We start from the raw sequence: 20,515 nt of genomic DNA on the forward strand, positions 1-20,515 counted from the left end.
AGTCCAAAATGAGTCTTTAAGGAGTTTGTGGTGTCACATTAACCTGGTAGGTGAGCAGTGTGTGTGTGTGTGTGTGCGCGTGTGTGCGTGTGTGTGTGTGTGTGTGTGTGTGTGTGTGTGTGTGTGTGTGTGTGTGTGTGTGTGTGTGTGTGTGTGTGTGTGTGTGTGTGTGTGTGTCTCTCTCTCTCTCTACCCTCCTCCTCCCATCAAGCATCCAGCTCCCCATAACAGGAAGCAGCGAGGTGAGGCCAGGGTTTATGGGCTAATACGGCCTCAAAGGAGCCTCTTGTTTTGCAACAGAGCTGCAGCTCTTCAGGCTTGTTTTCCACATTGGTTTGGCGTGAAATGCTCTGACCCTGGCAAAGGGGCAGGAAAACATGACACCGGGCCGGAGCTTTGAACGGCGTGCGGACGGGTCAAGGGGCTGCCAGTGTTGAATTTTGATTCAGGGTAAAAACGGTGACGGAAGTGAGGAGTGTGGGAATCAAATTAAAAAGCAACTGCAACATGTTTTGGCTTTCACCTTCTTCAGGGTGTTCAAGTAACAGCCATGAGGTAAGGGCTGCACAAGGAGTAATATGCAATATCCAATAACGTCACAATATTACCTGCAATAAATATACAGATATTAAAAGTGTACTCTGCTCTGCCAGAGTGGTGAAATCCATGTTCAGGAACCATTTAGAACCCAGAATGCTTTGGATTTGGAGGGGTGGCAGACTTCAGGCCCCAACAACCTGATAGTTGCCACCCATATACTGTATAAATCAGTGGACGTAGTCACTAGCATGTCACCTCAAGGTCAGCATTATGGCTGTTGCCTATTTTTGGCTAATGCCTCCTTGTTTTTTTTGGAACCATATACACAAGAGGGTGAAGCTAAGTAAAATTGAGCACTGAATATTTTTATGTGACCAAAAGTAACAAATAACTCTCATAAATGAAAACGCACTGTGAAAGGGGCAAAGTTGTAAGACAAAAAAGCAGATGACACCCAGACGAGACAACGCCGTGGTAGCCACGCCCCGAAGCATACCCAGCTTGTCTATTTTATTCTAAATGGGACCATAATTTATTAAATGGACATCATGCTGTTTTGAAGAAGACTTGAAACTTTACAATGTTTACTGAGGTAATACATCAAGTGAGAAGTAGGGTCATTTTCTCACAGACTTCTATACGATCTGGCTTATTTTTACAACCAGAGGAGTTGGCCCCTGATGGCTTTTTGAAAGAATGCAAGTTTGAGGCATTTCCCCCTCGGCTTCACTGTTCAGATCTGGAGGTTGCCACCTGTTTCAACCTCAGCGGGTAAAGATCTGTTCCACGGCTCACACAGAAGCCAGATTATCTTACTCTTCAAAATACTCGACCGGGTCTACAGTATAAAATCTGCTTCCTGGATGCCTCAAATTCAAAACCAGAGAGGAGTCGAGGTGTCATATTTTGCTTTCAGCAACAAGCTCTGATAAACCAATTATACACAAGTCATGGCAGTGCTTTTGCATCAGCTTGCTTTCTTCTGACCCCTAGTGGCCACGAATCAGCTAGCAAGTCGCTGTGAACTAAACCTACGGGATAAAGTCTCTGCCGTTTCTCTTTAAATAACTAGTGTGTAGTTGTCACTTTGCCCACCTGTACAGCCCTCTGCCTTGGTGCAGCCATGTTCCTGCCCCCCTACAACCCCTGTGTGTGTGTGTGTGTGTGTGTGTGTGTGTGTGTGTGTGTGTGTGTGTGTGTGTGTGTGTGTGTGTGTGTGTGTGTGTGTGTGTGTGTGTGTGTGTGTGTGTGTGTGTGTGTGTGTGTGTGTGTGTGTGGACTGAGGGATGAATGCCATGACTAGTTCGGAATGTTCCAGAATGTGCGGTCGGAAAGTCTGAGCAGGGAAAAAAGACGAGGAGTAACATGGGTGAGGGGAACAAGACCTTATTGACAGGCCTCGCTCTCTCTCACACACACGCACACACACATACATACACTGGCTCAATGTCTGCCCAAAGCTTCTGATTCGTGTGGATGTTACACCTAATGGTCCCAGGAGATCTTCAGGATTCAGCAACAGGTTTCAGGAGGGATGCGGTGCAACACCAATAAAGGGTTGACATTAATGTGTCTTGGAGTGAAACAAAATCCAGGTTTACTTTCCAACAAATCACACAATTTGTATCACAGTTACAATTCAGTCAGAGGCTTTCAGGTCAAGTTCCTACCTAAAGCATCCGATATGACACTACATGCACTAGGCCTGTTCGATTAATTGATTTTAAATCGTAATCGCGATTATGTAGTTAGGACGATGTTAAAAACGTGAAAATCGTAAAATCGATTTTTCAAAAAGTTAAAGTTCTGCACTTTATTTTTTAATTTTTGTTTAATGGACACACCTTAAGATACATGTGGAAGTGAGGTTTTTCTCTTTATCCCAAAGGGATTGTTTTGTTTTTTTTGTTTACCAGAGGTCTACAAGAAGATAACATGGAGCAAAGCCAGATGGCAACAGTTCATTAATTGTTCTTTATATTAATCCCTTGAGGGATTTTTTTGTTTAATAAGAGCAAGGTTTGCACTCAAATCCCAATGGGGAAATTATTTACAAAATGTTCAATAAAAAACAGACACATTTGAAATAATTTCTTTGCCTTTTGTCATTTCACAAAATAATCGTAATCGTAATCGAAAATCGGATTTTGAGAGAAGAAAATCAGGATTTTATTTTTGGGCAAAATCGAACAGCCCTAATATGTACATGTTGGTGTTATAATGAATGAAATCTTAAAGAACGTGTGTTTACTGTATGTATTCAGAAGTAAACAAGTTCTGCTTCATTGAAAAGTCCTTTTTTTTCCGTCACCAAGGTGACCACACTGACCACACTGACGTTCACCCTCATTTTGTTTTGTCACCGATCACCGATGTTTCTCTCCTTTTTTTTAGGCTGCCTTGTGGTTTTCAGTGTGTAGTTGTAAGATATAAGAATGGTCGTCCACACTTGAGACGACTAACACTTAAACATTTACACACATAAACAGCAGAAGAATCAGCCAACGGAACATTTCTTATCTTTCTACCTCATTAGTTATTTAACATATTTTTCCACTGTTATGTTATATAATTTTACAATTAGCAGTCCTCGTTTAGTACTGTCCTGCCTGTGTGTATTTGTTGCACTACACAATGGATTACCTGTTTTGGTTCTTCTTGACCTGTAGATAAGAGTACAACTAAGTTATTGTCCTAAAGGTGCGTTAATCATTTACACTTTGTGCTTTTTTGAATCCAGTTTTCCCAAACTTGGGCGTAGAATTTCTTCTTATTTGTGTTTCATTGCAGTGATTCAGTCGGTGCTAGAACACACTTTTTAATGCCGTTTTACAGGTTTTAAGCGTCGTTGTCTTCTGTCTTTTCAGGATGGTTCGTACCTGGCTGAGTTCCTGCTCGCTAAAGGCTACGAGGTGAGAGAGAGGTCCAGACAACCGACATAAGAGTCCCGAGAACTTGTCCTGTGAAAACTCAGACACACACACAGGAATGAATGCAGACACAAGCGGACGCCAACGAACACAGACGCACACAGAGCGACATTCCCCCGATAAGCTTCATCCAGCCACGGCGCTGTGTGTGGGAGCTCCGGAGGGATCGTGACGTAACGTGGCTTCGTACGCGGGCTGACTCGCACCTCACCCTGATAAGACCCGTGTGCTGCTTCAAGCCTGTTAACCCGTCACCTTTTACCCCTGGGTCAGACCATTAACAGGGAAATAGCTGTTATTATACGGTCATACCAGTGAGGTCACTAACTTCCACCTGCTGCGCAGTGTGTTTTTAGGAGCACAGAAAGTCAACAGCCTGTCGATGGATGTGGAGGTTAACAAGCTATTTCTGCCACGTGAGGCTTCTGCGTTGCGCATGAAAAGTGACCGTACGTGCGGCGCAACACACTTGCATAAACATATGGGTTGCGCCAGTGCACTTTGTTTTCCTGACAGAAGCTGTATGACTTCATTTCCCCTCAGAAGTGTAGCCTCACACACACACACACACACACACACACCTCTTCATGCCAGGCCGCCTGGTTGGTGGAGGAGGACCAGGTGGGGGATGCTGCATGTGGGGGGTGGAGGGTGGCATTAGAGAGGAGCATGCAGGCAGGAAGCTCACAGTGAATAGAGGAAGTGAGGTCAGGGCACAGCGCCGTCCCACTAATGGACTCCCCTTGGATCAGGTCCTGTTATCTTCCCCGAGCAGAGCTTCCTCACACATGCAGTATGGATCACAGATCACAGGCAGCATTAAAAACACAGCGAGCCGGAGCCGTGAGACGCAACACTGTTATGTCCAAAATTATTACAAAATACTGTGCTTGTCCAAGGATCGGTCAACGAAACACGATAAACCAAAGTAGGCCACTATGTTAAGTGTTGTTAGGTACTGTTGTGTAAATCAATATGCCCAAAATACATGTATGAACACCCAAATGTAAGTTAAAGCTATGATCAGTTGTATTTTCTTTAGTGGGAGCATTTACTGTGAAGGAGCAGCACAAACTTCACGTTAATGACATACTTACTTTAAAACATTGTTTCAGGTTGATATGAAAGTGTTCTAGAAAGTTCACCAAGCATGTGATGTTTGTAGTAACGTTAACAGATCTAAATGATTATTGTAAATTCAAAGAAATATGGTATTATAAACGCTGTCTTTTATCTCCCAGGTTCATGGTATTTTGCGTCGATCCAGCTCCTTCAACACGGGTCGCATTGAGCATCTCTACCAGAACCCACAGACGCACACTGAAGGCAGTAAGTATCCTGTGTACACCATAGACGGTATAAAGATGGACGCCATGACAGTTCCCAAATGTGAAGCACAAACATCTTGATTAAAATAGGTCATAAACTCTGCCGCCTCTATCTTAGTGGACGGGCATGGGACACACTTGTAACCACTGTCCCTGCAGTGGAAAGTTGACATAGGTTCTGCTCCTTTATGTCAATAGGTGGTAGTATTTAGCCCTGATTCCTCTGGGGACTGAGTTTACAGGGTGCAGGTGCTATTCTGAGTCATAAAGCAAACTGTTGCAGAAAAAACAACTGTTCTGTGTTAACTTACGACCCTAACACCATCACAAATTTTTACTGCTGTTGCCGGCTCACACCGTTTCCATGACCGCAGTTGACTGTTTCAAATAGACTGCATTCAAAGTAGGCGTGTAAGGGTACAAAACATTCACAGTTCAGTATGTACAGGATCTCGGTTGTGGAATCACGGTTCCATTATGCTTTTGGTACAAAAAAACAAAACAAAAAAACATCAGAAAATGTTAATTTATTTTGAGAACTATAAACATTCAAAAGTGGCTCATTGGCCATAATTCTTAATGTAACAGTTAAGACACTCAAATACTGGCATATTGTCAATTAAAACAATTGATAAATCACACAAATGTCAGCAATGCTCCATCATAACTGTTGATAATTCCTGAACTGTTATACAGGGCAGGCATCGCAGACTGACTAAATGCTCACTTAGAGGCACGATCAACCGGGACTCACGCACTTTAACCATATGTATTAATTCAGTGTCGTCTCCAAGTGAGTGTGGTCCAATAAACACTCTATACCATTAGTTATTGCCTGAATGCTGCGGGGAGAAGGACTCACCCTCTGCTCTGCTTTCTCTTCTTCCACTAATTGACTCATTTGGGCGACGCCGCTATAGTTAAATGTTTTAAGGGTATCTCCCACAGATATACATGACTTCAGGTGAACGGTGTCTCCAGTTTCATTCAAGCAGTGGACCAGCGGGCTTTACTAACCTGCCACAGCTGAGAGAACACAAGTGCATGCGCTGCCAAATCTTTACACGCGTTAATCTTTATGTTTAGTCTAAGGTTCATGCCGCCACTTACCATCTCACCTGCTAGTTTTACCACTGATCTTCAACACTTCAGTTGAGCCCCACGTCTAGAAATCACGAGATAAACAGTACGACAACTGGAAGGAAACACATCTTACAAGTACTAACAGTGACGCATGTGATGACCCCTCTCTCTGCTCCTCTCCACAGGCCCACCAGGTGCTGGTTTGGTTATTTTGCCTTAGATTACCGCCTCACACCCACATCCTTCACTCATGCACAGCACACACACCTCTGACTTTACCGATGGGGGTCCTCTTGGGGTTTGGGATGGTGCTAGCCTGTATCTCTGCATGCTCAGGTGGCTGGCTAGCATGATCTGGAACACATGTGGCGTGCAGTGTGTTCCTCGGTTAGATCAAGGCTATCAAATGAAGGCTGAGACCCGGTCTCTGACCCCCATGGGAGCTATGGGGTATGACACATGTGTAGCGTAATTGGAGCTGCGATGTTGGGGGGTCACGGCACAAAGTGCAAGTGAACTGATGGTGCCTGCTTGACACAAGGTAGTTTTGTTGCGTATCGACATGTAACGGCACCTCAGTGAATCAAATCAAGCATCCCCAGGATCTGTGCTCGTGTGCCAGTTATTGAGCCTTTCAGGTATTGCAGTCCAGATATTACGCATGTGTTGTACCCCAATAATGTGACGAGATGTGACGCCATGACTTCTCCTCTTTTTAGCCTTCTTGGGTTACATAAGTCCCGTTTGTGGTCTAATTGCTCTCTCTGTTCATCTCTGCAGGAAAACCATGATCTGGATGTTGTGTTGCCTTAGCTTACTGTAATGCTTTGTCCTTGTACATACAACACTCACAGCCACCTCATGCACATCACACACTACGGACTGATTCCCACACGCCGTGTTGATGGTTTGATTTAATAAGATTGATTTGATCATGGTGCGTTTGCCTTTTGCAGTGGCCACTGAGTCGGGGAATAACGCACCAGAACATGGTTATCACCAGAATCAGATTTCATCAATGGGACATCGCATGTTTTTGTTGGCTGATAATTAAGTTAATTTCTGTGAGTGTATGATTGCTTTTGTCTTCTTGCTAGACATGAAGCTGCATTATGGCGATCTGACTGACAGCACGTGCCTGGTGAAGATCATCAACCAGGTGAAGCCGACAGAGATCTACAACCTGGGTGCTCAGAGCCACGTCAAGGTACTGTGACCCCACAAACTTTTTTTTTTTTTTTTTTTGGTCTTTCTTTTTTTTTTTTACAATTTTTTTTTATTGTCTATTAGTTACAATACAAAGACACAGAACATAACACATCAATAGGCACATCAAATGCAAGTATAAAAAGGCACTTGAAGAAATAAAACATATGCAGATATTAGTGGTATATTGCTGGTTTGATAACTGACTGTTACATCATGTTTTTTTAAAAGTAAAGAATAAAATACATTTCACAAGCATGTACATGCTAAGGTGGACATCAATTGTATCCCACGTACAAGTGTTCCCTTATTACATATTGTGATCAGTGAACAAAACAAAACAAAAAAAAGAACAGTAGACTACAAAGCTGTCATGAAATTATCCCCCTCCAGAAACTCCATAAATGAGCCCCAGATCTTTACAAATGTGTTATATCTCCCTTTAATAGCATATGTAAGTTTTTCTAATGCAAGGCATTGCAATATCCCCTCAACCCAAATTCGCTTGCTTGGTCTGTGAGCAGACTTCCATGATAGTGCAATTTTATGTTTAGCTTCAAGAAGACAGAATATGACCATTTTCTTATTGCTATTGCTCAGCGTACAGCTTGCTGGGAAACATCCAAAAATGCAAAGCTTGGGACAGAGTGGAAGTTGTTCTTTAATAAAGATGGATACAATTGTAATAACCTCTTTCCAAAAACCTTGAATGAGGGTGCATCCCCAGAGGCAGTGAACCAGACTACCTTTATGTATACCACATTTGACACAAGTATCTGGTGTATTAGGGTAGATGCGATGCAATAATTCTGGAGTATAGTATATTCTCATCAACCATTTGTACTGGAGGAGTTTGAACCTTGTATTTATTGTTTGCACCTGGCATTGGAAAATTGCCACTCTTCTACAGTGATCTCTTCATTAAGGGCTGAACACCATGCTAATCTTTTATCCTCTGAAGATTCTTTTACTGCTGCACCTATGATAATCTGATAAAACTTTGAGATTAATCCAGCTGCTCCATAATGGGTCAGGACTGTCCTTTCCAAAGATTTTGTGAGGGAGGATTTACAGAGTTCTGTGTCTTAGTTATGAAGCTTCTTATCTGAACTTGAAAAAGTGTTTAGGCTCAATGATAAACCTTTGCTTGATCTCAGTAAAACTTAAAAGAGTATCATTCTCATACAAATCTGAAATCTTACTGATACCTCTGTCTGCCCATAACTCAAAACCAAAGTTTTTGGTCTTTCTGATAAACATGAACTTACTTCCCATTCACTGAAATCGCTGCAAATGGAGTTGTTTTGAAGATGAATTGGAGTTAATGGGGAAGAACGCTGATACAAGTGAACAGGAGTGATCAACAAGGCTGTGTGTGACTTCCAAAGTAAATCTGGTTTCGGTTTGGAAACAGGAAGCATTTGCCCGCAGCACAATAGACACATTTCCAGGGAACTCTAAACTGATGGCTCACGATGTAAAATGAGAAGGCGGAGGAGGTTGGGCAGTTTGAGGTGCTGAGCTGGTGTGATTGACTTCTGCATCACAGTATTTTCTTTTTATGTATATGTAGGTTACTCTATCATCACATGATGATGGATTTTTGATTATTAAGTGTGATAATTGTTTTCCTTATCGCTGCATTCAAGGACATTCAAAAGTGTGAAATTTGAGCTTTGGTTAATTAGTTCATTCACTTTGAAATTCAGGTGTATGATACTCGTAGAAGATGCCTGGAGCAGCTGGCATCAGCGTAGATGAGTGGGCTACTTCCTTTTTCTGACTTTGATGTGTGAAGTTCCCCTTTTAATGGAGCTTTAAGAAGAATTACCTTGTATGTCAAACCGCATTTACTTCCTTTCAAGTGAATTTTCATAGCACAACTAAGATGAGTTGTTCCACCAACTGTTGTGCTTTGTCATTAATGTAAGTTATGTAAGAATTGTAATTAATGGGCTTAAAGGAAAACACATAGCTTGTCCCAGTATATTCCTTAGGATCCAAAGGGGGGTGAAGTTAGAAGCGACCAAGCACTTCCACGTTGTCACTGGAAGCACTTTGACGTCGGCGCAGTAATATCATCACTCCGCTCCCCCTCTTACTTCCGTCAATAGAACCTACGTGACCTGCACGCCGTCGCCTGCACTACCTGTAGTAGTTTGTGCACAGTTGAGGAAGCATCAGGTTGTAGTAAGATAGTTTGTGAACAATCAAACATCATGGTTATAACGTGCATCGTACAGGGTTGTGAAAACAAGCAGAAGGTATATAGTCCCGTCATGTTTTGAGTGATGATATTACTGCGCCGACGTCGAAGTGCTTCCAGTTGTTATTCCGCCATACTATATAGTTATCCTTGTTATCCGCTTAGAAAAATTGGCATGTTTCATTTTGTGTAACCAAACTTGGGTCGTGTAACTACTCACGTAACCGTATTTAAATAGGGACAACGTGGAAGTGCTTGGTCACTTCTAACTTCACCCCCCTTTGGATCCTCAGGAATATACTAGGACAAGCTACATGCTAGCAAATTAGCGCTGCGCGGAGTGCGCGCAAGAGCCATTGAGTGCACGCACAGAGAAGAGGGAGGTATGTATCACCTCGTCTAAGATCAGAGCAGAACATAGTTCAGTATGGAAATGCGGTGGTGTTTTCCTTTAAACAAACGTGTAGCGCCTTCAACACGTGACACCTATTTTTATTGTGCCTTTTTCTTAAAATCATTGTTTGTCAATTCAGTTTAAAAACTCAGTGGATATGAATTTCTCCATAAATATAGTTCCGCTGTGTGCAGATATCAGTACTGACTGATGCTGTGAATGGTTAACAGCAGATGATGTTAAAAGGGACTCTTGGTTCTGGGAATGAGCAGCATGTACGGAGGACGCTGGAGCTGATGGGACAGGAAGTAATGTTTTCTTGGATGGGTCAGTCTGTGCCACAATGTCCCTTTTGTCTCGGAGCTCCGCGGTGATCCCAGCAGATCCCTCGGCGCCTCCCCCCCCCACCGCCGCCAGGATCTGACACACAGTCTCCAGGCAGCACTGATCCTCCTTCACCATGGTGGTTTGGGTGGGATTCAGAGCCAAGAGCTTAGTCAGATCATAGATAATAAGGCCATTTGTAATGCGAACATGAGACACTGCTTTTCAATAGTACTAGTTTCGTTATTGAATCCATCCACATTTGGATGGAATTGGTACCATTTCATCATTCAGTCCAAGGTCTTTTTTTTTTCCAGTCTTTGAGTCCCTGAGTGACACAGGAAGCAGGTCAACCTGTTCATTTTGAGGGCGTAGTATAATTATATTTGCTGAATCAAGTATGAATTAATGGAGGAAATCAACATGAAGTGAAAAAATGATAGTATCAATAAATTATGTTAACTTCAGTAACCATGAAAAAATACCAAATATTTCTTGGTTTCATAAATCTGAATAATTTTTCTCCAGTATCATAATGCAACTTAATCATGTGTGATGTAAAGCCCAAACTATGAGCTAAAAAGGTAAAACATACAGATGTTTCATTCTAGATGTTACATTTACAACAACGTTCTTCTGTCTGTCTAAAGAGTATCGTCATTGTTCTGATGAATTAAAGGCTAGGGGATGAAGATAAGCAGATACGATGAGCCTGTATTGATCCCTAGCAGGAAAACTCGGGTGCATAGAGAAGGGTAAATTGTAAATACTTTAAATAAATAATAATAAATACAGATATATAATTTAGAAGTATATCAAATAAAATATGTATATAATAGAAAATAGAAACTACTGTAAGGAGCAGATAGGCTCAATATTACAGCACAATCATTATACAAACACTACAACAGTGTTGCTGATGCTTGAATAGCATTGAAATAGGACTAAGAGGAAAGAAGGAAGACAGACAGTCGTTAAGAGAATGAGTGCGGAGGGAGGAGAACGATGACTCCTCTCTCCACATCCTTTTGTGGTCAGAGGCCGTGACTCTGCTCCCACCTCCCACACGGCCGATCATCCTCGGGCCACACACACACTCTGAGTGACAGAAAATCCCCGTGTACCTGTACGAGCCTCTCCTATGTTTATTTGTTTCCACACCAAATAAAACCTGGCTCTGGAAGCTCCTCACCACATGCTGCCCTCTCCGAACAGCTGAGCTGGCTGCCTTACTGGCAGCAGTGGTGTGAAGCAATTTCCAGTCCGTCCCACCACAGAGGAAAAGATCACTCACACCGGCTACTCAGCAACTCTCTCTTGCTTCCCATCAGCCCTCTCCCACCAACTTACAGGGAATCCCTTCTGAATTATTTTAGCTGTAGTATGGGTTTGTGATGGGGTGTCTGTGTGTGTCTGTGTGTGTGTGTGTGTGTGTGTGTGTGTGTGTGTGTGTGTGTGTTTGTGTGTGTGTGGGTGCTGGTTTCCGCCACAGAGAGTCATCACTGAGAACAGAGTGAAGGTTATTTTCTTATGCTGCAGGGGCGGAGGTGGACAGGGAATAGTGGACGGACACTGGAGGGCCAGAAAGGCAGCCAGCTGCAGTATCAAAAGACCAGCGCACAAACAAAACAGAAGGGATATTATGTCTTTTCTGTGGGACTGTAACAGCAGACGAGTTGATCAGTTAGATCTTTGTGCTCAGGCATCTTCCCCTAAAACAAAGCTCATAATTGGTTAGAATAAGCCACAGGAAAGATGGCCAAAAGACAGACTTTATGGTGGATTGTTTATTATAGTGCTCCCCACTAACTCTACTAGGAGAATGGGATGTGACCAATAAGCGTCATCCAAACACTGTAATAATAAGAGAATAAAAAGTCTGAAGATTAATTTTACAAACCGTTTACAACGTTGTTGTTTGCTAACTTTGCAAAGTAAGAGAGCTAGAGTCTACAGTGTTCAGTGTACAATGTAAGAGTTATTTGGATTCATGCTGTGGGCACCTTGGATATGTGAATGTTGTTGAAACATTTTATTTAAAACCCAAACGTTCAACCTTGTGGTGGCGCTACAGGGGAAGTTGGGGGATGACCAATGGCTGCATTAGGCTGTCTAATGGCTAAAAATGATGCTGTCATATCCACATACTTTCTTAATATTTACAGTCGGGAGAACCTCTCCTCTCGGGCAGCACCTGCCCCCACGCTACGTGTCACTCCAACTCAACTTCTGCCATTGACCTTTTCATACAGAACCTCGTGTGTGTCGTGTTGCTTTTCCTGGTCAGAAACCTTCAGGAATGCAAGTTTGAGTGACAGTTTTGAGGTTAGTTGGGTAGCAGTGCAGGTAATGTGTGCCGCTTGTGGGCTTCAGTGACGAAAGCCCCCATTTTGTGTTGGCTAGTAGCAGGTAGTGCTAAAAGAAGAAACACCATGATACAGTATTGATTAATTTGATATCTGTTATTTAACAGGTTAATGGGAACAAAGGGACCAAAAATCTAAATAAATGCTGTAGCAGAAATTAATGCATCTTTCTGACATTAATAAGAAATGAATAATTTGGAGACGGCACTCGTTTAATATGCATGTACAATGAAATGGGGAAGTGCTCACAGTAATCTGTTCTGCATCTGAGGGTTCAACACGACCCCATTGTGTTCTCCCGCTGAGGCGCTTCGCAGGAAAGCCGTGAACAAAACCCCTCAACGTCGCTCTCTCTGCGCGAGTTCTCCCACCTGCAGCCGTCCCAGCGGGTCGGGCTGATTTATGAACACGCCTCGTCCACGTAAGGGAAATAGACACGACTGGGAGGAGGGGGGATGAAGAGACGGAGAAGGTGGAAAGAGATTTGGGAGGTGAGAGGGTATATACAGCGTAGCGGCTGTAGGTTTCCACTCAGTTGTTTTTGATGACTTCTGAAGACAAAAGTGCAGATTGCATCCAGGAGACAGACTTCCTTCATCTACATCCTTCATTATCCATATCCGAATTCCTCCGCGTGGGGACATCATGCTATTATCTTCTTACAGCTCGCTGTGCCTCCGCTACCCTTTGGTCTCTCCCCCATCCGGGTTTGCAGAAGCTCCCACGCCGGAGACACACACAGGATTTAACACGCCTGTTTCCCCACAAAGCCCTGCGCTGTTTGCTCGGTGTGGTGATGCATTTATAGGCCTAAATGTGGCTATTGTGCAGCCTGCCAGCAGTTTACTCTCATACTCAGGCGGTAATACCACTACTTACTACAGTTTGTGGGCATGTTATGCAATCCTCGTAGCTTGTAAGTAATGTGATTTATTTGTTTTGACTCCCTGTGCGTCATCCAGTCGTGTGTGATCTGTGGTTAGGGGATGCTGTAGTGTGTTTAGACGTACAATTTCCTGCCTTATTAGACTAACTGTTGAGGATGCATTTTTTTTACACTATGCTTGCCAATTCCGCCTCTTTTTTTTTTTACAGTGAAAACCATGCCTTTCCAAAAGTGATGATTTTTGCTTTCAAATGAACTGAATCATCAAATGCTTGCATGAGATTATTCATCTGAGGCAATTCAACAAAACTCTATTGCATAAAGTCCAAAATGTATGGATATTAGGATAGACTTCCTGTTCCGTAGGCAAATGAAACGGTTTGGATTAAGAAGAAATACTTTCTCACAATATTTAAAACAAAGTCATCAGCAGGTGAATACAACCTTTTTTAAATAATCTTTAGATAATCTCAAAATTTCTTTGGCACAATAAGTTATTTCTATAGTCTATCAAAGTCATAAGAGCTGACATTTTGGAGAAACAGTACAGTGCCAAAAATGTCATAAACACCAAATCCCCTGTTAAAACCTGATATTATCTCAAGAATGCATTATTGCAAAACTTGGATGAATATTGTCAAGACAAAAAACTAGGTATTAAATATCCCAACAACAATCTGTCTCTACTATCATTCAATTATAGTTTCCACAGGCAGTGATAATCATTTTGTAAACACAAAGCTTCACAGGGTCAAACAAAACTGTTTGTGGGGGAAAAAAACATTGACACAACTTGCAAATAAAAAGCTGAATTAGTTTAGAAGAACGCAGCCTTTTGGGCAGGAAAACCTTTTCAATTATCTTAAAGTTAATTGATAGGAAACGAGATTTTCCCTAAGTTTTGCAGGTCCCTGGTATTCACAGGACACCGTGGATCAGTGAATGATGAGCGGTCTCGTCTCTGCAACAGCCCATTGGCCGGGTTTACACACTCTGATTCGTGTTTATACTATTCCCGTCCAATCAGCCCTCAGTGGCACGCTTGCTGCGGTTGTGTGTATCTCACAGGGACGAAGACTCGCTCGGAACCAAATTAGAGCATTCCCCGCTGAAGTATGCGTTCTCTGTCTCTCAGGACTCATTAGCTGCATGTGTGTGGTTCGTGTGTATTTAAGGTGCCATGCTTTCCATTGTTTTAGATTGCCTTTCAAGGAACAGAATCGTGGCGGTTTGGGCCAAATGGGGATGCAGTATAATCTCTGAGCCCACATTTTCTCATGCGTCCCGCTTATTGAATTAGCAGTAACAGGGCCATGTTACGTTGGTGGCCTGGTCGTCAGCGGTCAGAATAGCTCCCAGAGCAGGCCAATCCCTGTTTTGAAAGGTTAGGCCATAGTACAAGGCAGCCTGCCTGGCCTGGATCGAAAGTGAACTTTAGCTTAAGAATAGCCTCTTTGGTGCCAAGAGAAACAAGTCTGCACTTTCCTAGTTCAGAGTCAGGGAATGTTTTGTGGTTGTGCTTTGTGGGTCAGATTCGTTGCTCCACTCATGAGTCAGTTCTTTTTCTGTTTTCCAGCAAAGTTGTAACACATGGAAACATGCAGTTTGGGAAAGGAGGAGGGGGGGTCTTTTTGAGGTTTGTTAAGTAAATACACTGAGTCAATAAATAGTATCACAAAGCTAAATATGATTGCATCCAAGTCTGTATCTTAAATCAAAGCCCAAATATTCCAGATCAACTGTCTTGTTCGTGTGACACACAGAAGCCAAAATAAACAGTGTAGATGTAGTTTCACCTGTGATTTATAGATGGCAGCAGTGAGCCGCTGTGGAAGACTCCCCTGACAGTTCCAGCCAGGCCGCGGGGAATTAAATGTTCTCTCATTTTTATTGGATTCAACTGTATTACAAGTTTTCAACCAACAGCAACATAAAAATTAGAAAAATGAACACAAACAATCCACCACTGCTTTAAAGATTAACACACTAGTCAAACAACAGAATCGACAATAGATTAATGTCAAGCAAAAATGTGAAATATTTCTGCTTTCCTGTTTTTCATTTGAAATTTAAATCTAGACAATGCTGCTTTTGAAAAACTGCTTTTGAACTACTATTCAATAGAAATCCATCAAGTCTGAAGATATGCTGCTGGATAGTACAATGATTTTTTTAGGATTTTGCACTGTTGGTCCAACAAGATATTCAAAAACATCACCTTGGTCACTGGGAACTTAACATTTTATTCATTGGGCTTTAATTTTTCAGGATTTTCTGACATTTTATAGAAGCAATCATGTTTCTTTTTATTTATTCCAGAAAATAATGATCATATTAATGGATAATGAAAATAACTATTGGAGCCCTACAGTGGTGTGTCTCTATGGTTTTAGAAGCTTTGGTTTCAGGCGCCAGGTCTGGATGAGGCCCTCTGCAGGTCAATCTGTCCCATTACAGCTCCTCCGTCGGTAAAGATGGATGAGAGAGAGGTGTGGTTCAGGGTTATAGATGCCAAGTTAGTGCCCACTTTTCAGCTTTTTCAGTCAAATTACTAAAAATGGGAAGGAAGAGGATAAAAAGATTGGAAAGCTCAAAACTGGTCATTTGTGCCACTGAGGAAACTATTGTTGTATTGTAGTTGTTATCTTATCTGCAGTCTCTTCCCTACTCTCTCCCCCTCTTCGCCCATCTTACTGCATGTCCCACCTCTGACTGACAGTAGCCTGTGGCGTGTTTGTGGGTGTGAAAACTTAACGCACTGAACACACGAGCCGGGCTGGTGTGCTTAATTAGTTTGGTGTAGTTGGTAAGAAGGGAGAGCTCAGGTGAGAAGGCGGTAACCAGGGATTCCACTAAATATTTATCAAACTCATCAATCTTCCTGTTGCTATGTCCTCCAGGGAGACATTTGGCAGCATTAATCAGCTTCATGGCTTCCTTCTGGATGTTCTGTAATGATTTATCTGCAGCTCTGCTGGTTGTGTGATCAGTGAACAAGGCATGTCATAACACTTTTCATCAGCTAATTCCAGGTAATCTGCCTTCCTTAAAAGTGCTGCATGAAAAGACTTTTCTTTTTATTCTTGATAATTAGACCTAAGCTGTAATTTGAGTTCCATGGCATTCACCTTGTTATTATTTCTATAAATATCTGTATTTGTATATAGGTAAATACTTGTAGAAGGTTGCCAAAAGTGAGGTTTGACTCACCACAAATAGCACCATATGTTGCTTCTTCTTCTTCTTTGTTCTTTCTTCTTCTTCTTCTTCTTTCTACTTTCTTCTTCTTTCTTCTTCAGAATGAAAGCAGTGTAATTGATAAAGGTACAGTAATGGGTTTCTGATTCATGATTCAGGACTGATGATCCGCTCCAACAGTGCAGTTAAAGCTGCAATGATTGGTTTCCGTGTTACGAAATGCAACGACTCAAACTGCTTTACAAGTAAACACAATGAACATAACTGAAAATCACATTTAACTAGCTTTAACTAAAAAATTCTGGGAATGGAATACTTCATCCACAAAATGACATGCGTTACACAACACAAGCTACCTTGAATTCTTGAAGATATCTTGGTTTTTCTCATATGCCGCCAAGATTAACGAAAATCAAAAAACAGCAAGAAGTATTGATGAAATGAAAGATGTAAAACTTGTCAAATCGTTCAGTATGATTTAATTCTCGTTTATCCAGTCGTATGCTCACTACTTCCCAAACACGTTTCTTTGCTTGAACTCTTACTATTTACAACCCTGTAGACTTTCACAAAGTGTTTGAAATAGTCAGGGTTTAGTGTAAATGCGTGCGTTTGGTAGTGAGCATGTAATAATAAATGAATAAAAATAAAGAAATGAGACTTGGATTATAGTGCACAAGTTGTGGGAGTTCGCAAAAGGATATTTTGATATAGTTTTGCAGTTTGCAAGATTAAGGTTAAATGCAGTGAATAATTTATATATATTCCTTTCCTTCCTGTGAGTTTTACCTCACGACGACTAATAAACAAAGTCAACCAGATAGATATTCTACACATCGTAATTTCATGTTCAAATCACATGTTTTTTCGAGAACATTTATGCTGAGAACTGGAAATAAATCTGTGACAATTTAAATGACTCTTCCATCAGCGAACCTTAACACTATTTTCTTTAGATTTTCTAAGAATACCCCTCCATCCCACTCCCCACAGTAGGCCTCAATGCACGTTTAGCCATCACGATTTAGATATTCTGCAGGTTTAGGTTTGTTTGTTTACATTGTGGCTTCACTGGTGGCCTATCACGCCTCAGCAGCAGCTGCCATGTTTAGACCACAGCACCTAAAGGTTACATGTATCTACAGTCTGTGTTGCATACATCATTTTTATTTCTTTTAAATGCAGCATCAGTTGTGAGTTACCAGTCATGCTTCCAGTGAGGGGAAGTCCCACCTGTGTGATCGTACTGTTAAAGTTAAATGAGTTTACACCATGATCATAGAGATTGGTTGACATAGATCTGGTATTTCTCTCTCACAGCGGTGTTTGCATAGACATTGTATTTTGTGTACAGAGGGATTTTCTCACTAGCTGTTTACAGACACACAAGCAAGAAGGCTTAGCCAAGATGCATTCATCTGCATTTATTTGGTTTGTTTTCATGCGTTTGTATCGAGCAGCCAAACTGCCCCTAGTCTTTATTATTATTATTTCTTGAAGAACATCCGTCATAATTTCTCCTCCTCCGCCTGTCATCAGCACAGCCTCTTATTTACGGCGTAAACGCCCACACTCGACGGTGACACACGGTGAAAAGATGCAGCCTCACTCAATCCTTCCATAACTGACACAAGCTAATTACTCATAGTAAACATCGTTGCTAATCTGTGAACACAAGTCCTGACTGCTGCTGCCCACTCTCTGCTGTGTGCTCACACCCTGGTGACTGACACACACACACACACACACACACACACACACACACTTCCCCTGCTAATGGCATGTTTGTGTAATGCAGTCGTTTGTTTGGAGCGTCTCTTGGAAGTGTGGCCTGCAGTCGGTCTAGCTATTGTTTCTCAAATGAAATGATGATGTTGAAGTCTAATTAGAGATGAAAAGGCCCTGGAAGAACTGTGTTGTTGTTTCACAATCTGTTCCAAACGCTACCGTCTCCAATGCCATTTCAGTTTGAAGTGTGCGTGGGTGTACTCCGCAAATACGAACGTGTCTGTTGGGTAATATGAGCATCTATTTACATGATCCCGCTGTAATGAGCGATGATCTCACTTGCTTGGATCACATCATGGAATGATGATCGTTGGAATAAAAACAAGAAGAGGAGAGGCAGAGTTTGAATGGAGGTTAGAGATGGGTTATGACATTAGATACTCATTTAGATGAGTCTCATTGTTTTATTCTTGTGATTGCTTTATAGAGGTGTGTGTGATTTGTTTCTTTAGCTGTAGCTTCTTTTTGTGTGGAGGCTGCTCCCTTTGCCTGTGTGTTTTTAATTGAAGCTTTAAATCACGCTGTCATACCTGTGTGAAGGGTTGGGCCACTCTTACCTTGTCTGCTGCCAAACAACAGGCCTTTATACAATACAATATTGTTAACTTCTCTTTATATAAAACCCTTTAAAAGCACTTAATGAGCCAAAATCATGTCTAAGTTTGGCATTCCAAATCCATGGCCGTTGCTCTGCTGCCATCAGCCTCAACTCTTCTGGTTTCAGGCTTTATGTTAGATTTCGGGCGACAATGATTTCAGCCACGTTGGCATGAATGTCACATGCTGGCGATCATGGCGTGTTCATGTCTCATGTGATGAATGGGAGAGATGCAAAGATTCCCTAGTCTGAATATCGTACAGTAACTCTGACGTGATGTGCATTATAATCTGTTGTCACAGTGGGACAGTTCATCCTAGAGGGGATGGATGGGGTTGAGGTCAAGGTGCTGTGCAGGCCAGCCGAGTAGTTCCACCAAAGTGAAACCTTTTCTCTGTGGCGCCTGCTTTGTGCATGGGGGCACAGTCGGGTTAACACAGGAAAGGGACGAACGTAATTTGTTGCCATAAAGTTGGGATTACGCTATTCAATATCATCTAAAATCGAATTATATGCTGTCGCATTAGGATTCGTCAAACAAGCTCCCGCCAAAGCATGAAAAACAGATCCAGAGAATAAGTACAGCCAAGAGTGTCCGCATACTTTTGGACATTTCGATTATGAGAAAAAGATATGAATAATGATTAAATGAGTGACAAATAGAGGAAAAAAAGAGAATTAATCAACTACTTGTTTATTGATTCTGTCTGCTTTCCTGTTTTACTTCTCACTTTTTCCATCTGTACAACATACGACATTTAGATCATCTTTTCTGAAGAGTGACATTTTAACTGTCATGATCTGTTAAAGGTGTAAAAATTGGCTATAAGAGCGACTCTCCCGGCCCTCGGGCTGCAGGCGGATCGCAGCTCACATCGTGATTGCTCCTCGTAATTATCATCATTAGCACATACATCAACAGCAGTGATGAGAAACGTCTCCGGCAGAGTGAGAAGCTGCAAAGCGCGATCAATGGCCCTCGCCCTGCTATTTGGGAACGCCGACTCTGTCACGGGGAAGAATGGTTTTCGGTTTTCCACGTTACCATCAATCATTGGGGCTGGCGTCTGGCGAGGCCGGGCAGGCGGACGGACAGACGGGGAGCGGCTGACGGACATGTGAGGCAGACGAGCACTGAGCTGTCAAGAGGAGGCCAACTTCCAACTGTTGACTCAAAGCGTAACCTCTCAGCCTCCCTGAGCTCATCCTGCAGACGGATTCCTGTATTTGTTTTTATTTGAATCCAACCTGGCTTCATCATCATTATCACATAAATCAGGCAGCGGTGGCATTGTCATTTAACATCTCGAGGAGCTGAGCTGAGTTTATCTGAAGGGTTGCACTTAATTATTTCTTTATCACATCATCTCTTGATTATTATTTTTTCGATTCAAATCATTATAAAAGTGCCTAACTGATACTAGATTTAGGAGACCAGTATGGTATTTATATTTGAGTTACAATCAGATAATGTATGAGTTGAAATATAAACCTGTCAGCTCTCTGGCTGTTAAACTGGGCGATGGACACTCTGTAAACTAAGTCAAACATTGAGATGGAAAAATTCATTCTTAATAATGGAGACTGACATTTTAGTAGCTGTTCTGCAGCTTTTTATCAAATCACAGATCAAGAATACATTTAAACGTCAACCTTTAATCCAACGAG

The 20,515-nt window shown here is 42.1% G+C and overlaps 1 protein-coding gene across 1 annotated transcript in view; it reads left to right on the forward strand.

The window, feature by feature from the left end:
* The window catches only part of gmds (GDP-mannose 4,6-dehydratase), a 151,392-nt gene that overhangs the window by 10,018 nt on the left and 120,859 nt on the right, over positions 1 to 20,515 (forward strand). Inside the window, exons 2-4 of the mRNA XM_084011737.1 lie at positions 3,408 to 3,452; positions 4,712 to 4,799; positions 6,979 to 7,088. Of these exons, the coding sequence (XP_083867863.1) occupies positions 3,408 to 3,452; positions 4,712 to 4,799; positions 6,979 to 7,088 (243 nt within the window). The remainder of the gene's footprint in view (positions 1 to 3,407; positions 3,453 to 4,711; positions 4,800 to 6,978; positions 7,089 to 20,515) is intronic.

Source organism: Eutrigla gurnardus, assembly GCF_963514095.1.
Source record: "Eutrigla gurnardus genome assembly, chromosome: 6".
NCBI classification, from domain to species: domain Eukaryota; kingdom Metazoa; phylum Chordata; class Actinopteri; order Perciformes; family Triglidae; genus Eutrigla; species Eutrigla gurnardus.